The sequence below is a fragment of the Stegastes partitus genome, unplaced genomic scaffold (genome assembly GCF_000690725.1).
Source record: "Stegastes partitus isolate 25-593 unplaced genomic scaffold, Stegastes_partitus-1.0.2 Scaffold131, whole genome shotgun sequence".
NCBI lineage: Eukaryota > Metazoa > Chordata > Actinopteri > Pomacentridae > Stegastes > Stegastes partitus.
Window position 1 is genome coordinate 389,918 of NW_007577862.1, and position 13,407 is coordinate 403,324.

Below are 13,407 nucleotides of genomic sequence, written 5' to 3' on the forward strand. Positions count from 1 at the left end.
AAAGAAACCGAGCCAGCTGGGCTTTTGATGCATTCGTGTACGCATTTATCTCCAAGTACAAAATCAAAGCCACAACTGGCACCTGACAACTGGTAGACAGGTAATCTCCTTAATCACTCTTTCCTTTCCTCGCCTCCCTGCTGAGGTGCCATAAAAGGCCAATGCATGCACCGAGGCAATGACAAGGAAAATACCGGGGATCAACCAAAAAGGCCTTAGCATTACAAGGGGAGGATAAAGCCGCACTGTTCTCTACCTGGTATCACATCCAGTCCCAGTCAGGTGGTGCTTCAGCAAGGGGAATCTGAGGCTAATCCTACCATTGATGCAAAAGCTCTATTGTTCCTTGTGCTGTGCCAATAATACAATTTGAATCTTGGCAAGACTCCTTGTTTGAGTGAAATCTGTGACAGCGAAAGGTGTGTCTGTGTGTTTGGGATGATCCTGCAGTGGGCAGGAAATCACACAGCACCACGAGGCCTGCCATTTGCAAAGAGGCCCATTCCCAGCACCAGATGTTGGGAGCAGCAGTGGTAAGTACGTGTTTATTTGTGTTTGCGGTTTTAGTCACAGGGCACACTGTGAAACACAACAGGGTGCTTGGAAAGACTGTCTTTCAGAGTTGTGGGTAATTCTGCAGGTAAATGGGGCTTTGCGGTTGCCTGATAGGACTAGGCAGCACAAATAAAGCAGTCATTTAGGACAGTGATGCTTCTAAATGCCGATTCAGTGCACTAAGGGTATTCTATACGGCTCATTTTCATAAGAGGGAATTACAGCATCGCTCATTACGTCTGAATGCGTTCATGAGAGGTTCGGCATTAAGTAAACTGTTGAAGTCAGACAACACTAACATTTTCCACAGAAAATAAATTAATGAGCATTTGCAGCCATTGTATGTGCGTAATTGAAATTAATCACTATTAATGTCATAATATTCTCTCAGCCATGAAGCACAGCCACACAATAGACCGCCAGGACGCAAATGACAAAAGTACATGATGTATTTCACCTTCAAAGCAGCATTTAATTTTCTAACATGTCCTAAGCATCACTTTGTCCTCCAAGTGTTAGCTTGTAAGGACGGGGGGAATAAGTTGCTGGAGTGGAGAGCCTTTTGCAATCAAGGTTATTTGACTAAAAGTAGGAGGACAGAGGACGATACAGTGGTGACAGCCAGTATTTATCTAGGTGTCAAGAGGCTGCCATAAATTAGTGACGAAATGATGCCGCAATATCTTACTCAGCCAGATGCTCTCCACTTGGCTTCCACCGGTGGATCCACAAAACTTTCCATTCCTTTAATCAAAAGGGGCCACGTGGTCACCGAGGCACTGTGGCGTGAGCTGAAATTACTGCTACCGGCCTGCGCAGTGACCACGGACGAAACAATTATCCCCAAAACTCTCCGATCCTTTGTGTTAGTCGTGTACAATCAAAACAAAGTTTGGCATATTTATTCATTTTTCAGACAACTTGATGACATAAACAAAAAGCAGTAATTATTTCTGACATTTATATAAAAAAAACAACAGAAAACATGCAGTCAGTTCTTGCACAAAGAAGTTCTCCTCACAAGACCTTTATATTCCACCACCAGCAGCCAATGAGCTTGTAGCTGATTCTAGCCAGAGGCAACTCATTACTGCTATAACTCCAAATAACTGCTCAAAAGCCAAATGTTCCCCTCTGCCTTGTGCTGAGATTTTAGCAAAAAAAAAACTGCTTTAGAAATCTGCCTGTTTTAATCTCCTATAATAAAAACGATAATGATGTTGTACTGTAGTGTTAGAGTACGATAGGAAATGATTTTTGAAAAAATACTTTCTGCATTTATGTGAGAACAAATTATGGTGAAACTATTTTTTCAGCCATGTTTTTTTTTCAGCTTTTCTTTTTTTTATGCCACATTATTATTATTATGTTAGTGGATATATGAATATGAAGTTGCAGGTAGTCTTTTGTAGTAAACACGATATCCTCATATTATGATGCAATACATACTGATTTTATTTTAGTTGCGAGCTGCTTATGTCGAGTTTTACAGTAAATTTTCTTATTGTATGAAATCAAATGAAACCTTTGAAACCTTGTGAAAGAAACTGAAAATTCCAAATATGTTTAGCAACGGTCAGTGGTTAAAAAACTGTGTAAAAAACATGATTAGCATGAAAAAGAAGCATGCAACTCCAGTGTGTTACTTCAAGCGGGGGCCCTGATTATGCCACTCAGTGCTTTCTTAGCCTGAGACACAGTGCTGAGTTGCACCCTTGTTCCACCTTTCTCAAAAAGATTTTCTTTTATATCATGACAGACAGATGGCCACGGTTTAGTCCACAGTCTCACAGATATGAATAGAGGCCAGGCGGTGATATAGATGACAATTATAATAAGAGTTAAGTATTTCAGATTCACGTTTAGCTCTGCAACACACACCGCCGTTCAAGGAATTGGTACGAATCCGGATAAAACACTTAACTGTCAATTTAGAGTCACTTTCATAGGACACATTTCATATTGTGTATAAAGCAGGGGTCATGTGTTAATGCTTTTCTGAGCATAACGAGGAGACAGTGGCAATGGGTTTGGAAGACGACCATTAAGCCAAATTGAAAGAAGTATAAAATAGGAGAGGGGCGCAGAAATAATCTCACATCTGTGAAAGAAGTCATTAATGCTTGGCATTATGAAATGCTTTCAAACCTTATTTCCAAGTCCAAATCCATTAGTTAATTTGACTCTCCCAATGTTTCATAATGGCATTTTGATGGGTGCATTCATTGAAGCATGTTTGGTATGCTATTCTAGGGGCTACCTATTCATCATTATGGAAATCATATACCATAAAGAGCCACAGTGAGTGAGTGTTTGCTAGAAGTGGGTCAAATGTTAGGTATTGTAAAGAATACAAGGAGGAAACCTCAATTCCTCAAGAGGAATTGCCTCCCAGCACAGATGTACATGCTCACATTCACTTGCATGAATAAATCAAGACCACAGTTCTATTATTCCGTCCCAGTAAGACACCATTTATGGCTGAGTAAGAAATGAAATGCCATAGAGACCTCAGATCATCCAAGAGACTGTGCGACAGAAGCTAAAAGAACTCACAGCAACATTGAGGAAGAGAACTATTGCTCAAAGACTCATATCCAGAGACAGTTTTTTTTCCCCCTCCCCTTCCAAAAAAAAAGTAAAGTCATAATCTGGACCAAAATAAGTGTTGCATAAAAGCTCATTACAGCTGCAAAGAATCACATGTCATTTCACTTCCAATTTTAAAGCCTTTTAATCAGATTTTTTTCCCCCATGACTGATAATCTCACAAGCAACTTTTTTTTAAAAAATGCTGCTGCACTACTGCAAAACATGCTTTAGGGTATGTTCTGCTAATCAGGCCTTTCTCAAACAACTGCAGTATAGTGCAGCGTCAGACAGAATTATTTCACCTTCAGATATGCCATAAATATTTTATGTGATTATTGAAAAAGAAAACTAATAAATAAATCTTTGAAACTATGCATAGAGAATATCTATAATTAATTAAAGACTTGGTGGTCAGAAAACAATACAATGAATAAGCAAACAGGGAAAAACTTAGCAAATCTTTCACTGTACGACTTATATATTATACATTATATAATTGTTAGTATTTTAAACAGTACCCATGGAGTGCATTTAGCTTAATGGTCAATATTATGAGCATCCATCGTCATTATTCCGAAGTGATGTGTGTGTTTTTACTGGTTAAGAGCATTACTCTGGTGGGGGTTCTTACACTGCATGCTCTTGATATTGGATTGGGTGTTAAGTGTTTTTATAGGAATTTACCACATTAAGACCACAAGATCAGTTTTAATTAACATTATTGATTTGCAGTAATTTTACTCCCCCCACCCTTACCACGCACCATTTATCCTAAATTAATGATGGTGGGGAAATTGACACAAGGAGTCAGCAGAGCACAGGGATTATGTGTCCATGTCAAGCAGAAATAAACGGCGAAACGAGTTCGGCGGCTGCAGGGCTGGAAAGAAAAGTGGGCTGATTCTTACCCAAGTTCCCCGTCATCAGATAGGCATTGTGGAAATCCTTCATGCCCAGTCCAACAATGTGGATGAATTCCTCTATGACCTGCATAAGCTCCACTGCTCCGGGGTAGATCTGGACAAGATAAAAAGGCAAGAGGACACTTTCAATTTCAACACTGCTCCCGTGATTTCACAAATTCGAAAGTGGGCATTACTAGAAAGAAGGAAGTCTATAAAATAAAAATTGAGAAAAAGCATACAGTTTAACACAGAAGTTGAACTGAATTAATCATTTAACATTTGCAAAGTGAAATCAAACTTGAATGGAAGAGAAGAAAAAAGGCATCACAGATTTACTGATTTTAGATAAATTAAAAATTTTCTTCAGTTTTGCAACAAATGTCGCCATTTATTTGCATTTTTTTTGCACAATTTTATGTAGTTTTTATGCAGTTAAAACTTCAAGAGGTAAAGAAATGAACCAGATATGACATATTTAAAAGAACAGTAAAAGAACATTATTTTCTGATATTTCACAAATTGATTTCTTGCTTCATCAAGAAAAGAATCTACATATCAACAGAAAATAAAAATAATTTTTAGCTGCAGCCCTAAGTGACCCTTCAATGTGACATGAGCATCAGAGCTGTAACCACCGGCTTTGCCAGCATAGTTGCTGGTTGGCTTCTCCTCTCAAAGGCCCTGCCAAGTCAAGGGTGATCGCCTCGGTTCATGTGCCATTTCATGGACATCAGCACTAAGTGAGAGAATACAGAGGCAGGAATTCAGGACCATGGACAGCTCCATGGCTCGACCAGTAACACTGGTGGTCCAGTCAGCTCTTCCCCCCCGAGTCAATAAATCAAAGACACATTAATCCAATGATTGACCTTCAAAAGATTGGACCACTGTCCTGGCTGCCAATCTCGTGGTGATGGCTCAGTTCTAATGAGAGGCTTTTGACTGGGATATCTTGAATACTGGCAGCGCAGTGTCATATTTGCCCCAGAATATCAGCTCCACAGAATACAATTTTGATTCTTGTTTGAGAACCGTGTCTTGTTGTGCAAATATTATCGCAGGACTTCAACGAATGTGGGATGATGTACAGACGATTAGAGAGGCCTTTGAGTGGCATTTAGCAATTAACACCTCACTCCGAGTTGGTATTCAACAAACACCTGAGGCAGGTATTTCCCTCCTCTGTAGCACCTTGTGTTCTGTGTGTTTGCACATGCCTGTACATGTGCTGCTGCTAAGCCAGGCAAGCGGATCAGTGATGCTGAAGTTGAGAGCCTCTGACACAGCAGAGTGAAAGCCATAGTGGGGGAGAAAAGCACATCACGTCGCCCCTTCCGGCATGTCTGACGCAGAGTGCAGTCATGCTCATTCTGCTGGTCTCCATGGCAACCATGAGATGTGAAGGCAGCGCAGGGAAATGGCTGCAGTGGAGGTTCTGTAGACAGAGCTCTTCCTTTCCTTGCCATGGTAACAGTGACAGGGGGTGAATATATAGTGATCTCTGCACAAAGCCAACTCTACAGCCAGTAAAACCTCATAGTGAGGTGTTTCATGTGAGCGTTTCGAATGTCCACAGCATGCAGTGTGTGGGTGCTGTGGAAAATGAGCTCAGAACACTCATTAATGCAAGTAAAGCCAGCAAGTGAGAAAAAAATGTTTAACTGTGAAGTCCAAGTGTTGTCTGGTGAAATCAGACGACACCGCTTAAGCAATGTCCACTTGGTGGAGCGAGGAAATTGAAGTAGCTCTCCTTAGACATGCACGTTAATGGCTGCAGGAATAATTAAGCATGTCACATATCTATTCTGTCTGTCCAGCCACACAGACAACTTTTTGCTGTATTTCCTCTGATCTGCCCATCCCTGTCTCTGACTCACTCTTACAGACAAAACTGCTCGTTTGTGTGCTCTTCTCACCGGCAACGTACCTTTGGGGCTTGCCAAACTAAAGCTGCAGTAAGTAAACACCTAATTACTGCCTGTACAGACAGCCAGGACTGGCACTCCCAGCAATGTTTGAACTGCCTGTGTTCCCCCTACCATCTCAGCTGAAGTGGGGCGTAAAGAAACGGAGGTTAAAAAAGAGATCTGGCTTATTTTAAGGCACCACCTCAGTCATGTGTCAGCGCAGGTGACACCTAATTTAAGTCAATTTACCAGTGAAGGTGACAACAGAGCAGATGCCCTTTGCAGTCTTGCAGTCATCACAGATGGTATCTCTGTCAGAGTCTGGATGTGTGGGATTTCAGGGTTCAGGTTGTCTCAGACACCAGTGGCAGTTTTGAAAACTAGAGTCGCCACCTCTCAAGCTGAGAGATGTGCCCAACAGAGGACATAGCCAAAAGCCAATCTTCATGGATAAACACAGTGGAGAGAAATAGTACTGTTCTGCTCCCAAATGTTTGATATACGCTACCGCAGTGCTGCAGTATACTGTCTCGGTATTTGTAGAGAGTAGTGAAGATGTTATTTTTCCCACCATACTGCTTCTTTTCATATGATAGAACCACCTTACAATATCTAAAAAACAAGGCAGACAGGGAGATGGTGTCATAGTTGGGATGATACAAGCATTAAAATGTCAAAAGTGTTTGTTTGTGTGACAAAATTCAACTTAAGCGATGATCGAATCACGCTGGTTTGCCATGATATGGATGAAACAATGTGTGTGCAGGAGGAATGAATCCTGCAGTGTTAATAGTTGGACAGTTTCTATGGCAGTGCTGCTGCCACCAAGTGGAGCTCTGAGGAACTAGTTTTCTAAATGAGGCCAGATGTCACACCTGCTAAATGACCTCACAATCATACGTGTATATGTAGCCATAAAGCATCCAAAAATCAGCCCGACTCTTCTTTATCTCTGCTATTTAGATTGTGCAACTGCAAACAAGCTTTGTGCTGAATTCTGAGGCACCACAACATCCATGCAGCAGTCTGAATTATTTACTAAGTGCACTGCCACATGCTTACCTTTTGTGCATCTTCCCATTTCTCCTTATTTTCTTCCTCCAAGAGGTTGCTGATGATCTGAAAGAAGTTCTGTGGAGATGATGAAAGGGAAAAATACGTAACACACCCACACACAAGTATTATAGGCACTGCAGCAAGACGCTTTTATGAAATCATGACATAAATACCATGCACTCAGAGAGGACTGATGGATAATATACTGACATTTCTGATTGCAGGGAATAATGATGGTCCCTGCAGGGCTAAGTAGGGCCAGGAAATTCGCTGCTCAAGCCACGGTGATAAACGATAAGAGAAAAAGATGAAATTCGTGGTTCAACTCTGACAAAAATACACCTTGAACCTCCTGCAGCTTGCAGCAAACACTTAATGCTACAGGAGATAAGCACAAGCTGCAATCAGGAAAAAGAAAAAAAAAAGAAGAAGAAGAAGATGAAAGGGAATGTTTGAGCAGCTGTGTGGATTGTCTTCTTCAGCAGCAGAGAGCAGGGGCTGCTTGGGGTGCATGCCTGCAGTAGTAATAGGACCCCTGTCTGATCTTTAGCCTTGTTATTTCGTCTGGTCTACAATGTGCCTGAGGGAGTGGCTCTCTCTCTTGACACAGGCTATCTTGTTTTCTACTTGAATGCTTATGCTCCCTCTGGTGGTAATGTGCCCACTTTAACACTGCATTAGCGCAGAGACACACGGAGGGGTTGGGCTGGCTGACTGCTCTCCTGTCTGCCCACACACACTATAGAGCTCTCCTAATAACCAGAGACAGGATGCTTTCCTCATCTCATAGATTTTCTATGGTAGGAAAATGGCTGAATGGGGGCCTAAGCTTCCCATCCATGGCCGGCACATTTGGGTTTTATTTCCTGCCGAATATTAGATGGGGCCGTATGTCTCGCAGTCAGTGGAAACTGTTGATAAATGTGCATGAAACCAGCAGAAAACTCCAGAAAAACAGCATCCCTGACATTTTATAGTCCAAATATCACTGCGCTTTGGATGTGTATAATTAAGTAACTTGACCATTTTTTAGATTTAATTACCTACATTCTAACCTGAAGAAGAAGAAGCTGTATGCCAATTAAATTCAATCATAAAAGGTGCAGCTCTAATGGTGATGCGTGTCTAATATTGCTGCTTTTGCTGTATAGGATTTGTTTTGGCCTTTCTTTATGTATTTTTACTTTATAAACTCTCTCCTTAAAAACTTGTATAATAATCTTAGCATATCTCCATATTTAATATACTGCAAAAGCCTATTAGTCAGCAGATACTATGCTGTGTGTTTTGGGACTTAACTATCTGAACTTTTAAATTGTTGGGACAGAAATTATTTCTCCTTTACAGAAAATGGCTCACACTTTGCTAATTTCCTGGTGCAATTAGTTACAGTTCTTTGCAGAAGAGTCGCAACAAAACAAGCTTGACATACTAACAAATCCAAGTTAGACAATTAGATTTATCATTAACACATATATAATATTCAAAACCTGCTTTACTGTTAGCATCGCAAAGTGAGGAGCAATTATCTCCTTCCCATTTACTCACTATACAAAAGGGCAGACATGTGCAAAGGGGTATACAAACACACAGAAACTCCATGAAAACGATGTTTACAAAATGTTACACGTATGCTGGGCAGTGCAAAGATCACAATGAGGCTTGAGAAGGGTGTCTTTGAAGATGACATAAATTGTCTTATTGCTGATGAAGGTGGGGCTTTAGCTATAATCTCTATCATCCTATTGACATAAAGAGGATCAAGGCTGCAGTCGAGCCCAACATGATGAGATGAAACAGCTTAGGATGTGTAGGAGATCTCTTGATACAATAGGGCTATGAGGTGTGTTTGTCAGCCATTGTGCTATTTCAGACATATATTACAGAGTCGGTCCTAAAATGTATCGAGCATCACTGCCATCTAGTTAATTGTTCTGTCAAAAGTGATGCATTTGACAAAACAATGCAGCTTTGACGTCACAAACCCTGCATCCACTTACTTGCACGTCATCCGATGAAGGCTCGTAGCTGGCCCTCTTGAAGGTCTCCGTCACATTGCGGAGGATCTCCACTGAAGACAGCAGGTCTCCGGCGTAGAAGTTCCTCCTCTGGGTGAGGTCCAGAAGATTTTTCGTGACCTGGGACATCCCATCCCCCGCCAGCATCCTCTGGCCCTTCGCAAGGTGCCCCTGAACCTCCAAAAACAGGAGAAGACAGAACTTGGGGCATCGGTGTCCTCTGGTGCTGGTTTGCAAGATACACGTAAAGCTACACATTCGGAGTAAATGGAGTGCAAAAAATCAGGAAGAAAGATTCTACTCTCTGAGGCCCGTTATGTGAGACTTATATCTAAGCCAGGCCGAAATGTATTCTGCCTTGCGGATGTTTTGAAATGAGCCAATACGAATAAAAGAGTTAACTGGAGCAGAAGACACACATTTAGGCAGAAATTGCACAGTGAAATGACATTTCACATCATTGCACAGGGTTTATGTCCATAAATACACGTTCACAGGTGCAGCGCTATATGTGCTATCTCAGCTCTTCTGAATTATTTTATTTTTAACAGTGATGGAGAGTTACCAAAATTACCTATTCTAGTGGAAGCGCTGCTGCATTTCCAGGCTGAAGGCAAACACGCTAAAGCAGAAATTTATTTAAAGTAGCTCAATAAAATGTACTGAGACTTCAATGAAAAACAGTTTTTCGTGTGATTAAAATGTCTCATCAGACAAGCAATGAAAAAAAAAAAAGAAAAAAAAAAAAGATGAGAGGGTTCACACAAGGTTCTCCTGCTTAAGAAGAACTGATTCTATTAGACTGTTTCTCAGAATTACGTGGTTTCATTATGGTGCAGTGCTTCAGTTTTAAATTAACAACAGTGCATTGTAATTTATTGTAGCTGATCAGATTTAAAACAAGTGCAAGTGACTTCTTTGAATGCTGCAGAAGCACAACATGATTCGTAATTACAGTATGAACTACATTTGCAGTTTGTTTGTTTTTGAGAGTTCTAGCGTAAGAACTAAGACAAATACAGATGAGAACATGCCAGAAACTCTATATCAAACCGTTTAAGGTCTCGACAATGATCATTCATTAAAAAAGGAGAAAAATTGCAAAATCTGTATTTTAATTTGCTCCACTATTGAAAGTGGTTAATCTTTGGCTACAGTGTGATGAGAACGAGGGGGTGGGGGAAAACACTGGGGAGGTAATTTATGATGCATTGGAAACAGAGGCTGTGAGAGGGAGCTGACTTTGCACCTACTGATTGCTGCAAGTATCTGAATTCATTTGTTATGCATCGAGCATAGCTAGGCTGCTCCCAGAAGGCCATACCACGGTGATCCAAAGAGCAGCGTCGACTAGTGGTGCCTGTGGAGGGGAAGGAGACAGCGACAGATTTGGAGAGAAGAGTCGGCGAGGGAGGGATGAGAGGGGGAGATGAGCAGGCAGCAGAGAGCATATAAGGAGGTGGGGGGTGGGGTGGAGAGGGGGGATTAAGACCAAAAGAGAGGCAAAAGAAAGGCAGATGGAAGTGGAGGGAGTTGGATATGGCAGGAGGAGGAAGACAAAAAGAAGAGAGAGAAAAAAATTAATTGTTTTCATGAGAGTCTTATCGTTTTCCCTTTTGTCCCGTTCTTCACTCGCCATCAGAATCTGATGTTAAAGTTTGCATTGGAGTTGAGGCACATTATAGAAGGAGGGAGAGGAAGATTTGTGGAAGGAAAGCGATGCAGTATTTGAACAGAACTGGTTTAATATTGTGACAAACGACACGGTCCCAGGGCTTTTAATATATGCGCTGCGTGCCGTGTTAATACCACTTACAGTTGCTTATTCAAACACGCCGCAGCTCAGCTGTGATAGCTGTCAGGCATTTAAACAGTGATCCCGAAATAGCAGAACATCCTAATATCCACCCACATCGCCATGTACATCCTACATATGGGTCCAACATCACACCTTCCCAGCTGTCGACCTGGTGGAGTGCACTTCACACATCACCCCACCGCTCCAACACAGGTGCTTGACATCCCGAAGAAAACTCCCACAGTACAAAACATTTCCCCTGGCATCCGTGCTTCACATAAACCCCTCGCTATCGCTTGTTCTCTCTCTCCCTCTCTCTCTGTCTTTCACACACTAACACACACAGACAGAGAAAGATCAAAACCACACCCCCCCCGACACCCACCTTTTCCACAGCTACCACTTGGCGATATTCACTGAAGCCGTGAACGCACACAAAGCATCGCTATATGCTGGGAGCAGCCATGCAGCACCACGAGACAACCCAGAGGGCAGCAGGAGAAGGCCCACTCCTTTACACTGCGCTGAGCATCCGTCTCCCTCAAAACCGGCTTCACCTGGCTGCTTTAATTTACTTTCACAATCCATACCTGTACTGGTAAGAATGCTGGCAATCAAAAGAAAACTTTCAGATATTTTTGCCATCAGCCTTGGGGCTATAATGTTAAAAAAAAAAGGTGGTAGAAAATGTATTTTATGATGACTTGATACCTAGAAATTAGAGAATCACTTCAGTGTTTTTGCACTGACATTCCTAAAGGTCACTGTGAACCGAGAAACGCTGCATGCTTTAAGCAGGAATTGACAAAAAGACACAAAGCAAAAGGAACAGTTCACGTTTAAGAGCTGCTTAAATAACAGATGTGAATCTTTTCACTGTATTGATTTAAGAGACAAGTTAAATTTGCAGTTAAAAAAAAGATCTATTTGTTTAAATTATAGCCTGTTTTCATATTAGTTTTGCATTGTATGATGTTGCACCTTTAATATGAATTCAGCAGTACTGGAAAACAATTTTGCAGAGGAAAACAATCACCTTTTTAGGATAAAAGATAATAATTGTGGTTCATTCTCTGCACAAAATAAAACCTAATACTGCGCCTGCTGTCATTTTATCATACAAAACGGTTCACTTCTTAGGTGTTCATGAGCTACGGTGAAAGAAACTTAACCTGAGCCATCCATTTAATTTGTTTTGTTTGTTATTTATATTTCGAATAAATAAATCCTTTTTGACAGTTATGTAAAATTTGATCTCCACTGGCTTTGATCCGTGCTGAAGACAGGATCAAACAGGGTCACAGACAGAAACCTGAGGCCTTCACTGTGATTCTAGACCAATCTGTCATCTGTCTCCACATCATCAGTGATGTATGTAGAGTAGGTTGAGTATGAAATATAGGTCAGTGGAGATGTGCTTGATCAAAACCAAGGCTGCTCTCCACTGAGGCATTGACCTGTCGCGGTCCGGTTTTACAGCGTTCTCTACTCAGCAGCCAGTAAAAGGAGAATTTTTAGTCAAACAATCCTGCCCCAGACAGAAGGCTTAAATAGTGTTTATGGGCTGAGGAGTCTGAGGTAAGACGTGTCTAAAAACATCCTCTGAGAAGGATTTTTGTGGGCTTGAACATTATCCAGTGATGGAAAACGAGAAAAGCCCTTACTTTAGTTTTTTTTTTCTTTAAAAAAACAAAAAACAAAAAAAATCTGCATCTACCAGTAACATGAAAAGACTGAATATACAAAAATAAAATGACCACCTCCATTCTCAAGGATGGTGTGTAATTTATTTCGCCAGAGACTGCAGGATCATTTTCTCTGCATTAACCTGTGAAGAGTTTGTTTAATAACCTGTGTATTCGGTGCTTTAATTGCTTTTTCAGCTTGAACTTTAATTGATAATTGAGATTTGGGTCTCTCATTACACAGGGGCATTAATAAAAGTGCATTAACTTTTAGAAGTAAAATCTCCTGTGCAAATTAACTAGTAACTTCAGGTGTTAGCGAAAGCTGCACATAAAATTTTAAAGTCAAATTAGAATTACTGCCTCGCGGTTGTATGTCTCTGTAAGTCCAAATTGCAGTTTACATCCATATCTGTCCAGACATGACCTTTGTCGTTTTGGACATAAAATATCATCACTTTATCCTATATTGTACAGATTTGTGAAATGTTGTCTTAATTAGAGCATGAATCCTTGAGCTATGGCCACAGTGCAGTCACAATGACCTTTGACCGTCAAATGCTCATCAGTTCATCCTCAAGTTTAAGTAAACATTTGTGCCAAATTAATTTCCTCAAGGCATTTCTATTTTTTTTTCTTTATGCCTCCGGTCTCGTCTGTCGCTGGTGGGAAGGCATAAAAAAAGACGTGCTATTTAAAGGTACTATGTGTAAAAATGTGAAGCGACTTACATGTGTTAATTAATTGCTTATGTGCGGATGGATTGTAATGTAACTTAAATAGTGAGACCTCAAATGACTTTCTCAGTTTCCTCTAACAGCCTGTGGACTGATTTCTATATTAAGGACTCGAGATAATTCTTCCAATCCAATCTTGGGACTGTGTTTGTGC

At 40.9% G+C, this 13,407-nt stretch overlaps 1 protein-coding gene across 1 annotated transcript in view; it reads right to left on the reverse strand.

The window, feature by feature from the left end:
• Positions 1-13,407, reverse strand: part of adgrb3 (adhesion G protein-coupled receptor B3) — a 110,694-nt gene that overhangs the window by 34,596 nt on the left and 62,691 nt on the right. Inside the window, exons 9-12 of the mRNA XM_008278742.1 lie at positions 10,287-10,393; positions 9,016-9,210; positions 7,022-7,090; positions 4,056-4,164 (exon numbers count right to left, since the gene is read on the reverse strand). Coding sequence (XP_008276964.1) covers positions 4,056-4,164; positions 7,022-7,090; positions 9,016-9,210; positions 10,287-10,393 — 480 coding nt within the window. The remainder of the gene's footprint in view (positions 1-4,055; positions 4,165-7,021; positions 7,091-9,015; positions 9,211-10,286; positions 10,394-13,407) is intronic.